Source organism: Thunnus thynnus, chromosome 3 (genome assembly GCF_963924715.1).
Source record: "Thunnus thynnus chromosome 3, fThuThy2.1, whole genome shotgun sequence".
In the NCBI taxonomy this organism is placed as follows: Eukaryota; Metazoa; Chordata; class Actinopteri; order Scombriformes; family Scombridae; genus Thunnus; species Thunnus thynnus.
Window position 1 is genome coordinate 36,760,169 of NC_089519.1, and position 17,205 is coordinate 36,777,373.

At 39.1% G+C, this 17,205-nt stretch overlaps 1 protein-coding gene across 2 annotated transcripts in view; it reads right to left on the minus strand.

The window, feature by feature from the left end:
• Positions 1 to 216: 216 nt before the first annotated feature.
• strn (striatin, calmodulin binding protein) overlaps positions 217 to 17,205 on the minus strand; it is a 67,748-nt gene continuing 50,759 nt past the window's right edge. For both annotated transcript variants that reach the window (XM_067585680.1, XM_067585681.1), the window contains 10 exons: positions 15,397 to 15,540; positions 15,170 to 15,306; positions 13,147 to 13,322; positions 11,788 to 11,835; positions 10,307 to 10,428; positions 9,968 to 10,135; positions 8,777 to 8,917; positions 7,402 to 7,503; positions 6,541 to 6,627; positions 217 to 5,336 (listed from right to left, as the gene is read on the minus strand). In XM_067585680.1, coding sequence (XP_067441781.1) covers positions 5,167 to 5,336; positions 6,541 to 6,627; positions 7,402 to 7,503; positions 8,777 to 8,917; positions 9,968 to 10,135; positions 10,307 to 10,428; positions 11,788 to 11,835; positions 13,147 to 13,322; positions 15,170 to 15,306; positions 15,397 to 15,540 — 1,295 coding nt within the window. In that variant the 3' untranslated portion in view covers positions 217 to 5,166. The remainder of the gene's footprint in view (positions 5,337 to 6,540; positions 6,628 to 7,401; positions 7,504 to 8,776; positions 8,918 to 9,967; positions 10,136 to 10,306; positions 10,429 to 11,787; positions 11,836 to 13,146; positions 13,323 to 15,169; positions 15,307 to 15,396; positions 15,541 to 17,205) is intronic.

Below are 17,205 nucleotides of genomic sequence, written 5' to 3' on the forward strand. Positions count from 1 at the left end.
GAAGTTGAGAGGTGTGTGCATTCTGTCCCTGCTTTTAGGGGGGGGGGGACATACAACTTGTCCAAACTCAGTGACTTTGAGAGGAAGACTCTGATAGCACAGGATTTAACTGCAGTGATACTGTATAGCAGAGTAGTTTCATTCACCACAAAATGTCTTTTCATTCACTTTCCAGCCAGGGGAAGATCCCTTAAAAAAAGAAAAAGCACATCACCATCATGATATACAACATATTCCTTTATTGTTGTTACCAATAAATCTGTCACTCTCCCATTTTCAAACTCAAGAAATAATAAAAGAACAATGAAAAAAAGAAAACAACAACTTTGTGTACTTTATGTACATCCAGATGAGCTTCTATAATCTCTCTTTAATAGTTTCACTTTACACATTAAGGGGCAATAATAATCATTTACAGGCAAACTGGACCTGACAACAGTTTTCAGGTTTCAGTTCTGGTTTTTGGCGACAAAATGTGATTTGAAGAAAAGTTTCTGTGTGACACAGTTGAGCTGCCTCCATCAGTACTGACTAGTGTTACTGTGTTTGTATGAGTTGCTCCAAAAGGTTTAATAATCAGATTCTGGAGTGAAAATGGTGAAGGATGAGGAGATCATAATATTGGTAAATGCACTTGTTCTATTGTTCTGAAAGTGAAACAAAAAAAGACGACGTTAATGTGTCATTTACGGTTTTCTGTTCTGTTCTTGGTTCATTTTTTGTCATTTTAATTGTAAAAAATATACTGAAATCAAAAGTCACCTTTATTTTCTTCACATTTAAGCTGCTGTAAACTGTAATTTGCAAACAAAAGTGCAGAAAGCTGTCGAGGTTCTGCTAAATATTTTCATTATCCACTCGTCGTTATTCACTATGACTGGAAAATGTCAGAAAATAGGAGAAAATAATTTCCCGCAGCCTACAAGACGTCTTTAAATGTCTTTTTTTATTTGACCAACAATTCAAAACCCACAGATTCAGCGTCTGCTTGAGATCCGTCGTCACAGGTTGCAGTTCACTAAAGAGTTTCTTCTTTCTCGCATTTGAACAGTTTTTAGAGGCCTGAAGAGATAAAACCGTCCAATATTTCACCATGAAAAAGCAGAGAACATTAAGAATGAATATATATGTTGTTTTTTTTCTTATTTCCACTCTTGTTAATCATCTTTTCTATTTCCTGAACATCTACTGCAGACAGTTTTCCAGTTTTCATTTGTCACACAAGTCTAAATACGAGTTCTTCTTTTCATTAAAGACAGCAGCAGAAAGTTTGAACTGTTGAACGTTTGTTTAATCTCTGGTTCAGTTCACTGCAGCTGCTGGAGGAGATTCGGTTTGTCTTATTGTTTGTGATTGACAGGAGGTGGAATTTTTAAATATAAAATTATTTATATCTGACATGGCGGACGTGCGTACAAAGAGCCAGAATTAAAGATACAATAATTAAAAACTCTCCTTCACATTGGAGCAGGAACGGTTCACTCCAGGTGTTTGGATTCACCTGAGCTGAATCTAAAACACCCAAACAACTAAACTCCATCCATTTTTTAATGTAATTTAAAGGAAAGCAGACTTTGAAATGTAGCTGCTAACTCGCTGTGTGTTTGTTGTTGGATAAATAATGTTTGATCATTCGGCTAACACAGAAGTGTGAAAATATCCCTTAATATCCCCTTTACTCCAGAATAATAAATAGATCTGATTTAATACTTAAAACGGTACACATATCTAGTTCCCCTTTTTACAGTTTTGCAAATCACCTTAAAGCAAAGCCAAACAACAAAACAACCTTTGCAATTGAAAGTTTCCTTCTATTCCAGGTAATCATCTTCAGCCATTTTGAGATGATGTTTTGGTAAAAAGCAACAAATATATAATGTAGTGCTGAGAGGTGAAGTCATGTATACACACTTTTTATAACACCAGCAGAAACCTAAAGGAATAACTTCACTTTTCAAGTAAAACAGAGAACACGTCTTTAAAAAAAATATCTACCTGTATCTTACAATCTGTCACCAAACACAAAGAGTAATTTAAAAAACTAGTAATCGCTCCAAATAATAATAATAATAATAATTACACAAAATACAATATTTCCAGGCATTCAGCATATAAAGCAGAAACAAGTCAGACGGGGAGCTTGTGTGCAGTTTTGGGGACTCAACAGGAGTTTTTTTTTTTCACAATAAAATGAGCTAATTAGCAACAGCAACTGTCAGGTTTAGTAGGAAGCATCTTGTCGCTAAAGACGACACTTGGTTGAATCTTTTGGCGTTTTAGAGTCGTAATAAATACTTTTAGTGGTCGAAGTAAAACAAATAAATGAGAAAAGCTTCACTGCAGATTATTTTTGCTGCAGTTCGTCAGGATTTCCAACTATAAATATACAATAAAAAGCAGCAGGGTTTCACATCGAGCCTCGTCAAGACAACAATCAAAACTACACAATCAGAAGAGATTCAATCCTGAACATTTTTACATCCCTGCAAGGAAAAAAAAAAACCCACCTGACACTGGTTGGCCAAGATTTCAAACCTGAAATGTTTCTGCCATTTCAGAATAGTTTAAAAAATGGTCTCAGTGGAGATTTTACTCTGAAATATGCAGATGTGTTTACAGGCGGAGGCTCGGTGTATATTACACTTATCACTGACAACATGTCACAGCAGCGTCTCCAGACACACTGAAGGTGTTCATCTCAAAATGACACAGATATTTTTGTAAGAAAAGAGAAAATAGTGTTAATTTTCTTTCAGTATGGGGTTGAAAATAGATAATGAGTGAGTTTGTAGTGTTCAGGTGGAAATAAGGACTCAAATAAACTTGTCCTGACTTTAAAAAAAACCTGCAGCAGCACAGTATTCTCAAACTAAAAGAATTACTCAGCCAGCTCTGCTACACCTAAACTCACCTTTCACCACATTTAAAAAAAAAAAAATCTTACTTATCTCAATACGTATTAGACACATCACTGCTGCCAGAATTAATGGATGCGACACCACAACTAGTGTATTTGAAGCCAAGAGACGTAAACTCCCAGTTAATTCACTGAATCAGTTATTCAGAAACTGGATTCAGAATTTTTTTTCTCGAAGCTCAACAATGTATGAAAAATATAGAAAGATGTCTGAAACCAGAGGATATTTAAAAAATAAAAAAAATAAAAAAAGTCCAATCAGGACGGTTGTGATGAGCCACAAATGTTGGAAATGAAACTTGACTGTGTTGGTAATCATGTTCATTTAAATCACCATCATAAGCTTTGGTTTGAGAAGATTAACAAGTTTTGTGTGTGTATCAAAGCCTGATATCTTATTCCTTTGTCCGTTGTTGTCTAAAAACTGTGTCTAATGTTAGTTTGTTTAGAAACGGCTCTAAAGACTAATAACAGCGTCACGTTTTCAGTCTCTGGAGAGTAGTTCTGTGTAAGGCAGACGCCACTGAGCATGTGCAGGAACGCCGTTCCGCTTATGGAGCTTCGCTAGCTTGTTGTGCTACATATCACAACCTCTTGAGTTTTTTTTACAATGTAGTTGTACAATACGGTCCTGCACATGCTAAATTGCGTCTGCTGTACACAGAACTACTCTGCAGAGACTGAAAACCCAGTGCAGCGGTGTGACTCATTCATGTGTTTTCAATAGTTTCTGGACAACAACGGAGGAATAAGACATATCAGGCTTTGATACACACACAATACTTGTTAGTAGATCAGTTCATTGTTGGTTTGGATCCAAACATGAGATTTGATGACAATAAGAAAAATATAGAAAATCACCAGCCTCATCCTCTAAAAATGGATCTGCAACAATAGAGGACTATACAGGAAATTGTTGTGGAGGAGAATTTTGTCCAAAAGTGCGGCTGCAACAGCCTCTTTCTGCAAGTAAAGGCCTGGTAACAGAAGCATTTACAACAGCGACATTTCAGACCAATGACCACGGTTAGTGGACTCACTTTTGGAGCTTTCACCTATAGCTCAACTCTGACAACCTTTGAGGGAGCAGAAAGTTAATTTCTGACTCTGCTTCAGTATAAACTTCTTCACAAAGCAGACGCAGTATGGCCTGAAGTCATCAAGAGACACGAGTCAATGTTATAAATATGTTCTCCTGAATAGACAGTGTTTGTCTGGCAAGTAGTCATTTTTACAGAAAAACACCTACCACAACCTATTTTGGGAGGATGTGGGATTTTTGATGTCACTTTCTGGTCAGACTTGGTACCAAGAGTTAATTTCATATCATTTAGCAGACGTCACAGTGTTCAAAACATCTAAAAGAATCTTATTTTAGATTTAAATTTGTCAGGTGTCGGAGATCTGACCTCCAGAGGGATGAATCTCTGCCGTCATGTTGTCATTCGCTCTCAAAAATCAAACTCTTCTTCTTCAGGTTACATGAAAAACTTGGGACAGGAAATAATAAAAATCACACCAAATTAATTTAAAAGCAAAAGTCCTGCGCAGTCGGACGTCATCTTGAGGTGAAATATTAGTGCTCATTTTAGTTTGGATCATAAATGTGGGGTCTCCTTCTCCTTCTAGTCTCCTTCTTCACATGTTGGATGAAACTCTGAAACATATTCGGTTTGTTAATTTGCTCTTTGGAGGGAAAAAAAAAAATCAAACTGGCTCCCACAACTTCTGATCAATTCAAAATCAATTTTCCTCAACACTTAAAAGAATTTATGTTCTGAAGAAAAAAGGCACATTATTATGACAAATATTTCAAAGCAATATGTCGACAGGATGTTTACGGGAGTGTTCGGGGTTAATGAGGAGAGTTTGTATGTTTACCTGTTAAAGAAAAAGAAAATAGATTCCAGCTTTAGTAAAGTGTACCGAGGGTTCCTGTTTTTTATTAATTTCTTTTGCCTTTTCCCCGTTTTGCTGTCATTTATCGTCTCATCCAGAGGTTTGTTTGTTTCGGGACCCAGGCCAGCCCGAGTCCAGGGGGTTTGGGGGGTGGGGACGAATATTTGACAAATCTTTAATGAGCAGTCAGGGTCACTGTCACCAGCTGACCACCTGATGATTCCTCCTGCTTCAGAAACAAACTCCTCCATTTGTCCAAAAAACACCAAAACAAACCCCGCCCTCTTCCATCACGGCGTCTCCTTTACTTGACGCTCGAGTCCGACAGTCAGCTGCAGACCGGTGTCGGGTCATACGAAGACCTTGGCAAGTGCGTCTGCCCCGGCGCTGCCGATGTAGCACTTAGTGGGGTGGAACGCCACGTCGTGGATGGACTCCTCAAACTTCTTGCGGTGGGCGGTGAACTCCTGGATGCATGTCTTGCTCTCCATGTTCCACAGACGGATCGAGCAGTCGTGGCCTGTGAGGAAGAAGAGAGGAAGTCAGTGAGGACGGAGGAAGAGCATTTTGTCTCTATCAGGTTAACTGTAAACACGCTCACATCAGACTTATAAAGTACATTTCCATCCACCTGAGCTCTTAATTTGCACATAAAATATACATGAGATCACATTTAGTAAACCCAAATATAATGTCAATAATGTGCTCTTTTTTAAATATATTGTTAATAGTTTTTTATTATGAAAAGGAAGAAAAAAGGTCTTTTGGAAAATATCAGAAATGCTCCTTTTTGTCTCAGCCTGCTCAGGGGCGTGTCGGTGTCTGTATCTGATCGACAGCAGCTGGCAAGTGTGTGTGTCGGTGTCTGTATCTGATCGACAGCAGCTGGCAAGTGTGTGTGTCAGTGTCTGTGTTTGATTAACGGTTTTTAATTGAACTGATGTAAAACTAGGGGGCGCCATCATGAAATTAAAGAAATTAAAATATACATTTTTCCCTTTTGGTTTCTGACTTTTCCTCAAAGGAGAACACAGGACAAATGATTTACAGAGCAGAAATGTTGCTGCAGAGGACAGAAAAGATATTTCATTTAATAATTTCATTTATATATATATATATATATATATATATATATATATATATATATATATATATATATATATATATATATATATATCTTTTAACACCTGACAGAACAAAGGCCTAAATATGGCAAAAAAGAAAGAAGTCTTGTTTAGCTGAGATGAAAACTTTGGTGTCGATAATGTGAAGCAGATGCTTCCAGTGTAGATGTAGTTTTGGTGTGTTGCTGCCACCTACTATTACATTTCTCTACTATCTCAGAGGACCAAAAAACAAGAATTAAAAAGGGCAGCAGACAAATACATTAGAGATACAGGAATCCAATCTGTGGGAATGATATTGGAGCCAATACTGACTTTATTAATAAGATCATATTTCATAGTAACGTGTAAATCTACTGCTGCTAATCTTCACTACCTGCATGTACTTCACAATACAGTAAATGCATTTTAATGTGAAAGCGGTGGTAGGCCTTTACTGTCAATCTGGACGTTTTGTGAGTAACATTTGCAGGTGGAAGATCAGGAGTTTTTATCGAGTGTCAGGAAAAATTCAGTTAAAGCAAAGAAGTGGTCACCTGTGGTCACATGACCGATAATCACAATGTTCAAGACATCGGTCACCGAAAATGTTTTACTTACTTCCAGACATGAGGTACAGTCCATTTGGATCCACAGCGAGACTTGTGACGGAGTCCAGGTGGGCGACCATTGAGTGAATCAGTTTACCTGCAAATTCAGAATAGATTAAAAAAAAATCAGCCATTTACTCAGTTTTGGTAAAAGTCTTTAAGGACCAAATATGCTGAGTCATTTCTTACTGAGACTCATTTTAAGGATCAGTCTGGTGATTTTCTATATTTTTCTTATTGTCAACAAATCTCATGTTTGGATCCAAACCAACAATGAACTGATCTTCTAAAAAGTATTGTGTGTGTATCAAAGCCTGATAGGATACCTGTAGTGATCCTCAGGACTGAGGTTCCTAGTAAGGCAGACCCCATTGCGCATAAGCAAAAAGTGGTTCCATTTACAGCTTCACTAGCTTGTTGTGCTACATATCTCAACCTCTTGTCTTAATACTACATTATAAATTTATCAAAGAACTTCAGTAGAAAGTCAACAGGTTGTGACATGTAACACGTCAAGCTAACAAAGTATAATAGTACTATCTTCACTATCACGACTATCATCATAGTAGTACTATATCACAATATTTACTCTTTGGAGCCGTTTCTAAACAAACTAACGTGACCAAACTCTTCATGATGAAGGAACATGTCACCCAGTGCAGCGGTGTGACTCACTGATGTGTTTTTAATAGTTTCTGGACAACAACGGAGGAATAAGATATATCAGGCTTTGATACACACACAATACTTGTCAGTAGATCAGTTCATTGTTGGTTTGGATCCAAACATGAGATTTAGCTTTATCTTTTAAATGTGGTTCTAACAGATGTGACGGTTGGTGTGATGCTTCACTCCTCCTCAGTGTGTCTACCTGTGTTATTATCGAAGAACTGGATGTGCCGGTCCTCCTGGGCTGTGATGGTGATTGGCAGCGTGGGATGACTCAGCACTTTGTTGATCTTGCAGGGAGCTTCTGCGTGGAGGCGGACGTGAGAAGAACAACATTATCGTTTAAAACCCACAATCTTCAGTCCATCAGCGAGGACTGCAGGCACTTAGTGAGAGACTGAAAGCATCGAGGCAACAAGCTGTTTCTCAACTGTCAGAACCAACCAGCACGATGGGCGAAATTTACAAAAGGCCTGTTAAATAACTGTAATAATTATATTTTAATTATATTTTTGAGTGAAAACGTCTCAGGTAGGAGTCAGGTCTGTCAAGGAGGATTAAGGGTATTTATGCAGGCGACACAGCAGAGAGGACGTGCACATAAAAGAGGATTTTAGATTGAAATATAACTTTATTGAACCCCAGAGAAACTAGTTTGGTCGCCTATGCACAATAACAGAAGATACACAAGTTAAACAAGCCGACAACATATGAAACACATACAGTAACACGCAAACTAACACATAATCCAAGAGGACATTAATGTAGCTCCTGAACCCGTCTAGTCAATAAACTAATAAACTATATATATATATAAATATATATATATATATATATATATATATATATGTAATACAATCAATTAATTAATATATAAGAAGCCAACTGTCACGCACTTAAAAACATGAGCAGTAATACAGGCTGTAAATATGAAATAAAACCTTTAAAATCAATTGAAATTCAATTAAAATTAACCAATCAAATGTTTTGTGGAGACTAATATTACATGAATTCAATATCTGGGTCTGGATAAATATTTCCAATACCACAACAAACCCCAAAGCTTTGGCATCTATACCAAAATATATATCGTCTTAACTACTTACTTTGCTGCGTAAAAACACAGTTTCCTCCCAAGATATTTCTCCTTTTTAAAGGGTGAAAAATAATTCTGCTGCTCCGGCTCACAATTACTATGGTCGCTAGATGGCAGCTGTCACTCAAACACAACTTTATGTCGTTTTTAGGCGACTAAAATTACGACCTGTTGTGTCGTTTTTCCTGGGAGGTCAGTCAATCAGTGAGTATGTTAACAAGATCAGGTATCCGATAAACATTTGCCAAATTTAAGTACTTGACAGGTGTTGATATTTGGTCTAATTGACACAATTCAATCACTACTATAAAAGTAAGAAAATTAGTATCTTTTAAATATAAAAGCAATTAAACAGCCAGAGATGTGAAGTCTGCTGTTTAATTTACTGACCAACGTGAAGCGAACAAATCAAACAGGTACTAAATATTCTCTCCCTGAGAATCGAGGTCACCTTGTTTGGGTCTGTGATTGGTTGACTAACCTGGCGGGCCGGCGGACTCCAGCTTCAGGACGAGCTGCTGCGTCTCCATGTTGAAGAGTCCGATGTGGCCGGTGGTGAACGACGTCACCATGTGAGCCGGCTCGCTGCTCACCACGTCCACCGAGGTCGGCACGCCGAGCTCTGAGAGACATCAGACAGCAGAGACTCATCAGAGGTCAGACGGTAACTGGTTAAACATCACCAACCGTCAATGGAAACAAAACTATTAAAGACACAGAGGATGTCCCAAAACAACTGTATCCAAGGAAGACTGAAGAGACTAAAGGAGTAAAAATATCTAACAAACAAGACCTACAAGAAATGTGTCAAGCCGATGCTCGATTGATCAGAAAATTAGTGAATCTTCTGGTGATCGGACAGAAAACATGTTGAATTTTCAAGCATGCATCGAATTTCCCTGCTGGTGATATAAGAATGAGATGCTTAAATAGCATTTGGCTTAAAGTAAGGCTAACATGCTATAATTAACACGCATGTTAACATGCTGAGTCTCAGAATGTAATGTTTAGTGTGTTAGCTTATTTATACACTAAATGTTATCAGGCTAACATGGAGCATGCGCAGTTTAGCATTAGCAGAGCTAAGGCCAAGTAGACTTCAGTCATCCTTATTTGATGTCTCCTATGAACTGAAGTGTTGGACAAGTGGACATTTAGACCTGTTGTTATTGATGCCGAAGGAAAAGTCAGATGATCACCAAAATCTTTATGATTCATCCTCTGAGGAACATAAATGTCTGAACCCAAACTGATGTCAATCCATCTGATACTGTACATACTCTATACAGTTATCCATAATGGCTGCTACAGGCGGTTAGTTTCTGTGTTCACTTTCATTCAGACTCAAACAAAAGTTTGAAATGATTCATGTAAAAATCATGTTTATTTGGAAAGATGTTGCCCTGATGTACAACGTTTTGTGCGCTAAATGTGTTTTTGTGTGTTTCCCAAATCTCTATAACAGAGCTGGAGAGAGCAAAGTTAGCATGACACATAAAGCCACAATGGCCTCATTTATGGGAAATACATCGAACCCGGAATTTCCCTTTAAGTGTCGGACTCACAGACTGGCTGATGTGAACAAAAACAGTTGCTGAGTCAGATTTTTTAAAAGCTGGACTGTTGAGACTCCTCTGATAACGATCAGGATGTAGGACTGAACGTTTCTCACCTCCTCGCTCGTTGAAAACAGCGAGAGACGGCGAGGTGTCGGCGGCGTTCCAGAGCCGGACCGTTCCATCGGCCGAGCAGGAGAGGAGGCGGTGGTGGGCGGAGCTGTAGACCACACCCCACACCAAGTCTGTGTGACCGCAGAGCGCCCCCCGCAGGACTGACGGCTCTGCCGCAAACATGAGAGAGAGAAGACTGATTAAAATACATTTTCTACAACAGATTTTGGACACCAGGTGGCGCCAAAGTCTTCACATTTTACCCTTGAAATGGGCTTCATGGGAATAATAAAACAAACAAAACACATGATGTAGTTTTGATGGGACTAACTGGAACGTACCATATGAGTCGTAGGGGTCGATGTTGGGGTTCGGGGTGTTCCAGCTCTGAATGGTACCGTCCACCCCCCCACTGAAGCACTGCTCACCGCTCGAGCTCATAGTGACACACAGGACAGCACCGCTGCACAGCAGAAAATCATAATTTAATAACTTTGTGTAACTTCCTGTTATGCCTTAAATACCCAGAAGGTCCAAATCCAACAGCTGACTGTCTCTTAGAGTTCTCTTTGAATGCAATTTCACTTAAAAAGCCTTAAAATGAGACGGTTATGGAACAGGATTAAAGTGACATGAGAAGTATGACTGGACTTTTGGGATTAATCTCACAATTATTCTGATATTAAGCCAGAATCATGACTTTTACAAAAATTTTTTATAATTTACTCAAATTTACAGAATCCCCAAAAGGTTGTGTAGGAATTTTTTTTCCAAACTACTTTTGTTTTTCCTCACAATAATGTTTTTGTTACCTCACATTAAGTCTCGTATTCCCTCTGATTCACAGAGGAAGGCTGAGCTTTAACAGTAGCAAAGAGCACAGATTCATAATATAATATAATATTATTACATTATTCCTCTGCTTGTTGTGACCGCAGTGTGAGAGGGTCATTGCTGTGGTTTATGAATACCACAGCAATGACACATTAGTTTTTAATGGGTGTGACACTAACTACATGCATGCATGCGTGTGTGTGTGTGTGTGGGTTTGTGCAGTGGATTAATGCTGTTGTGCTGGCCGAGTATTGAGGTGAAGCTTTTTTGATAATCAATTAATAGTTTTGAGTCATTTTTCTAAAGAAAGAATTAAGAAATAATGTCCAAGTTCTCTGATTCCAGCTTCTTAAATGGGAATTTTTTTTTTTTTAAATCTTTGAATATCTTTGGGTTGCAGACTGGGACAAAACTGGAAAACAGTAACCAACATTTTTCACCATCTTCTTACATTTCATAAACCAAACAATTAATCAATGAATTGAGAAAATAATCAGCAGGTTAATTAATAATGTTTGTTGCAGCCCTCGTCTGGATTTATGATGCTTCCTCTGCTAACGTTAGTACCCCAGCAGCTGTAAAGAGTAGAGTAGACACGTCCACAGTCACAGCTGGTGGATGTTTACTGTCAGAGCTCCGCCTTTCAATGAGTAATAAATGCACAATGTGAAGTCTCACATCATCTCTCCGTTCTGTAGTTTCTGCAGAGCCTTAATCTAAACTGAGGGATCAGGTTGGTGTTACTCAGAGATTCTGACGTAATATATTCTGGTGTTGAGCTCAGTTTCTGGCCCATAATTTCAAAACCAAAACAAAAAACAACAAAAACAACTGTTTTTTAGAATATAAATAAGACATCAGAATACATCCCTACTCCACAGAGCAGTGAAAACACATTGATTTGACTGCTGGATAAAGTCCAGCAGTGCTGAGAATAAATATTTATTTCCAAGCAGCCTTCCAAACAAACAGGTAAACAGGAACTCACCTGTGAGCTCTGAATGTGTAGATGGGCTCCACATCTAAAGCTGCACATCTGGAATATTAAAGCAGAGAACAACAGTTTTCATCGTCTAACGTTTGATAGATAATGTCTCACTGTATCTACCGGGAACAGCAGGGATTATGTTGTTTATGCTGCTGGAAGGTTTTAACTGTTAAACAAGGAACCAGTGCTGAGGAACATGATCCTGAAGTTATAGAGAGCTGAAGTCATGACATCACTTCCTGTTCCACTAGCTTCTGTAACTCAACCAAGCAGCAAACTCCTGGGCTGAAACATGAAGCCAGAAACTGCAGTTCCTTGAATGGCCACTTGAGGCTCCAAAAGCGAGTCAATCCCCATAGACCTCCATGTTAAAATGTCCAACTTTACAGCAGAAATAAACATGTTTACAGTCTGGTACAAACAACGGTTTTGGTCTCTGTAGCTAATTTCATCTTTCATGACAACTGTACGGGGGGTGAATTTTTTTATAACTCACCCGTTTAAATTTTATTAAGCCGTAAAGTTATGCATAATGAAGGACATGGCTGCTTTGAGTGACAGGTCCGCCAGCCACTAGGTGGCTTGTTTCAGCCGTTCGGCCCGCCTCTTTGCCCATTTTTGATTGGCTGGGAGTTAGGCAGCGTCACGCACTGCCAAGATGGCGACGGCCGGAGCGGCTCGCTTTGAGCTTCAAAACCGCTCTTCAGAAACCAACGAGTGACGTCACGGTAACGACGTCCATATTTTATACAGTCTACGAACTCAACACCATCTCTCATTCAGCGTTTCTTTCATCGGTCTTTCTTGACTTTACTTTATGTGTTCTAACAACTCGGCTCTGCTTTTAGAGCTTGAAACATTTGTGGCTTTAACTTTAAAAGTTAAATAAAAAATATATTTTTTAAAAACTACAGCTGAAAGTTTACCGTCATGGCAGCGTAGCTACGTCCTCACAGTTTGGTTTCATCCATAAAATCGCTCGTAAATTCTGTTATTTTTCCAAACTTTTTAGCTGTAATCTCTGCTGTCATGAAAAGTAAAAACAGCATTCCTCTGTTCTGCTGTCATTACAGACGTCTCAACTAACCAGACACTCAACACATGGACAGATATTTAATAAACAATGATATCAGATATTTTTTTTTAATTACCCTCGTTATCTAAACAGGAAGTGAAGGAGCAGATCCAGGAGGCATTTTACTAAAATATGATGGATTATACTAAACTGGATATTAGAAATAAAGGTTCATATTTAATATAAAGCTGTTTAAAATAAAGGCCTGTATCTCTCTGCAGTTGAGGTTTATAATAAAGGATTAACGGTTTATGAATGAATACAGTGATATTTGAAAGCCTCACTTCTTGGCGGGCGCCGTCTTCTGGAGGTTCCACAGTTTGAGGGTGTGATCCTCGGAGGCGGTGACGAGGACGGGCTCCACCGGGTGGAACGCCAGGCCGCGGACCGAGTCGAAGTGGCTCCGCAGGGTGAACTTCGGGTTCCACGTCTTCCTCAGCGCGTCTTTGTTATTGGTGATCTGAAGCAGGGAAGGTTCTCATTAGGCTTTCTGACGAGTTACTTTACTGTACACAAGTCTCGATTGTTGCCTTTAAAGCAGCGTTACACAGTTCTCTACACTGGTGGATCTCAGAGGACCAAATTATACCAAAGACAGACAAGCAGAATCATCAACATTTGGATTTTCACTTGACTGTGATTTCTTAATTTATTGTCTGTAGAGACAAAGAGGAAGAATGCATCACTTAACAGTAAAAACTAACAGTAAAAATAACAAAAACCACACCAACCAGAAATGTGTCCTGCGATTACACAAAGAGAAATTTCAACATGTAACAGAAAATCAGTTTAGTTCAATTCAAAACACTTTATTTGTCCCCGAGGAGACATGTAGAGAATCACAGTCAACAAGAAAAAACTAAAATGGAAAAAACTGGAAAAATAAAAAGCAAAAAAACCAAACAAACCCAAAACTGACTGTCATGGCAGCTTCTCAGTTCAATTTGTCAGGTTTCATTTGACTTCAAGTTTTGAGAGGATAATAAAGAGTGAAGTGTTTTTATGCCTCAAATCTGCTGAAAGGCTGCGTTCAGTCTGACTGAAACGGGTCGTCTGTCAAAACTTTTGAACCTTGAGTTTCGACATCCAACACGGGACTGAAAGAGCAATTAAAAATCTGTGTAAGTGCACATTGCTTGTATTTCTTTTTTTTTTTTTACCAACATTCTTTTTATTGTTTTCACAACATAACAAAGAAATATCAAGTAATACAATTACAAACATTGAATGAACAACCCCCCACCCCCCATATTATTCCAGGTCTTGGTTGGGGGTCAGGATCATGCTTTATAGTCCGTTACCTTGTGTAGAAAAGGAAGAAAAAAAGAAATTCTACAGTATTATTTACTGCAAAGAGCCACGTTTCACACGTCTCCAGGTTCTTCCATCACACCTGACAAGTCTGTTCTTGATACATAGTGAATGAAAGGGTCCCAGATCTGCTGAATATTATGTTGTTGATGTTTTATGGAAAAGGTAAGGTTATGGATCGCTCAGACAACCACCTGCTTATACTTGGTCTCCTGGTGTTTTTCCATGAGAGAGCTTTACTCTTTTTGCCATTAACACACTTAAGTCTACAAATGTTCGTTGATTCTTTTTAAGTTTCAAATTATCCTAACGTAATATAAACAGCTGTGGAATTAAGGGTACTTGAATCTGTAAAGTATTTTGAGTACATTGTTTCACTTCTTGCCAGAATTTTTGTATTTCTGTATATTACCAAGTACAATGGGAAAAAAAAGTACCTTTTTCCTTCTCACATTTAATACAAATATCAGGTATAGTGCTGTTATATCTGTTTAGCTTATCTGGAGTTATATATGTTCACATCAACCAGTTATATTGTAGCAATTTCAGGCGGGTGTTAGTGGTTCTCGATTGTGCTTTAGTGAATTCCTCCTCCCACTTTTCTATTGGGATGTCTTCCTGTAGGTCCTCCTCCACGCCTCCAGACGTCCTGCAGATGTTTCTGTACTTCCATCTACCAGGCATTTAGAAATTTTAGAAATTAAACCCCTCTCTAAGCAATTCATGCTCATTAATTGTTCTACGGTTAACATTTCTGGGGTGCATAATGTTTGATTTTGGCTGTATTTTATTTTGTAATGTGAACGCCATATTCCTACTGTTTATCTTGCGAGTGTCCCAATAACAGGTGTGCAGGCTGTGCGGTGTTTGTAGTCTGATAAACTTTCTCTAACTGGTCTCTATGGATCATATTTCATGGCGTCGCTGAACACCGTCTGGGCTGTTTTCCTTCTCAGCACCTACTAGAGTGACATCCTGCGTGTCGGTTTAACTCACATCAAAAGCCAGGCTGTCGGCCTCGTTGGCGACGGTCAGTCCGGCCAGTTCTCCCAGTCCGAGCTCGTTGGAAACCGCCTCGTCCACTCTGCCCAGTATGAACGACTTCCCCGATGACGGCAGGAAGGTCATGGCCTCTACGGAGACAAAACAGTCAGCAGGGTTAAAAAATTGAAGTGTTCAGACCTCAAATGAGTAAATTAACTAGCGAATCAGGAGCAGGTTACCTTCTTCTGGGCGTCCCACTTCATGCTCATTGAGTCTGGGCACACTGGGCCGGGAGGGGGGCGTCACAGGGGGCTGCATGGAGGGAAGCTCCACAACCTCCCGCAGGTTGGCCAGCATGTCCTGGAGCTTAGACCGGTTTGGTCCTGGAGGAGGAGGACGAGGAAGAGGAAGAGGAGGAAGAAAGTGACGCAACAACAAGGAGAAGATGCGAGATGAAGACAAAAAATCAGAGGAGGAAACAGAAACACGGAGGCAGGAGAGAGGAGTTTGGGAGAGAGATGGAAAACAGACAATCAGCAAAATGAAGGCAAAGGAAGATTTTATACTGTCACAAAAAAATACAATTAAATCTGAATCGCACAGCATGAAGGATGGAAATAAAGCATTAGATGGATGCAGCAGCAGCAGCAGCAGCAGCAGCAGCAGCAGCAGCTCTAAAAGCTTCCAGAGGATCCAATAGAAAGAAAGATAAAATAAAGCCAGAAGAATAAAAAAGCGACAGAAATAAGAAGAATATCTGCAGAAACAAATGAAATGTAGAAGAGGCAGCTGCAGAATTCATCAACATACAGACACGAAGAAACAAACAGGGATGGACTGATGTTGTTACTGGATATTAACTGGATTCATCAGCATCAGAAAACTGCATGACAACAGAGTAAAGCAGATCCCTCTAATGGTGATAAACACATTGAACCTCAATTTAAATTAATGGTTCAATAATGGATTAGAGTGAAGGATGTATTTAATATTGACAACATATATGTGATTTTTGGGGAAAGTGATTAAAGTCGGTGCGTTCCTTTGGGAGGTTTGGGGGGAACGTGCAGAGATTCAGGAAATCAACAGGAAGTTAAAAAAAGAGGTGAAGATTAAAAAGAAAAAGGTGGGAGGAATAAAAGAAAGGAGGAGCGGAGTATGGTAACCATCAATAGAAAAAAAAAAAAGACAAAGAAGATGGGAGCGATGTCCGTTGTGGTGCAAACACTCAAAACACTAAACCTCTGATATACGGAAAGGACGAGATGACAAGACGGAGTGGAGTTAGAGAAACGTCCAGGATTGATTCTCATATAATTTCCCATTATTGTTATTATTTTAAAGGATCAGACTGGTGATTTTCTACATTTTTCTCCTTGTCAACAAATCTCATGTTTGGATCCAAACCAACAATGAACTGATCTACTAACAAGTATTGTGTGTGTATCAAAGCCTGATATATCTGATTCCTCCGTTGTTGTTCCAGAAACTATTAAAAACACATCAGTGAGTCACACTGCTGCACATGTTCCTTCATTATCAAGAGTTTGGTCACGTTAGTTTGTTTAGAAACGGCTCCAAAGACGAATAACAATGATCAGGTTTTCAGTCTCTGGAGAGTAGTTCTGTGTAAAGCTTGAATTTGTACTGAGAAACTTACAATGTAGTACAAAGTCCAGAGGTTGTGATATGTAGCACAACAAGCTAGCAAAGCTGTAAACCGATGTATGTATGAAGAGAACTGGATACAGCGTTGGAGGCGGGGCCCCGTTCATTCCTATGAAAGTTGCTCAGTGGCGCATGAAGCAAACAAACAAAAAAAAAATCGACTTCCTGGTGTGAAAGTACCCGGATCTTCCGCATTGTGCAGCCCATAGAGCATGCGCATAGTTTCACTGGCCGAGTCGACTACTTCCAGTTTAGCCCTCTGGCTAACTTGAATGGGGATAAAACAATTCAATCATGCTTGTAGGCTTTTGAAATGTGATCGGACCGAACAGATTTAATTCTGATAGTGAGATGAGTCATTTCGTGGGGGATGTGACGCT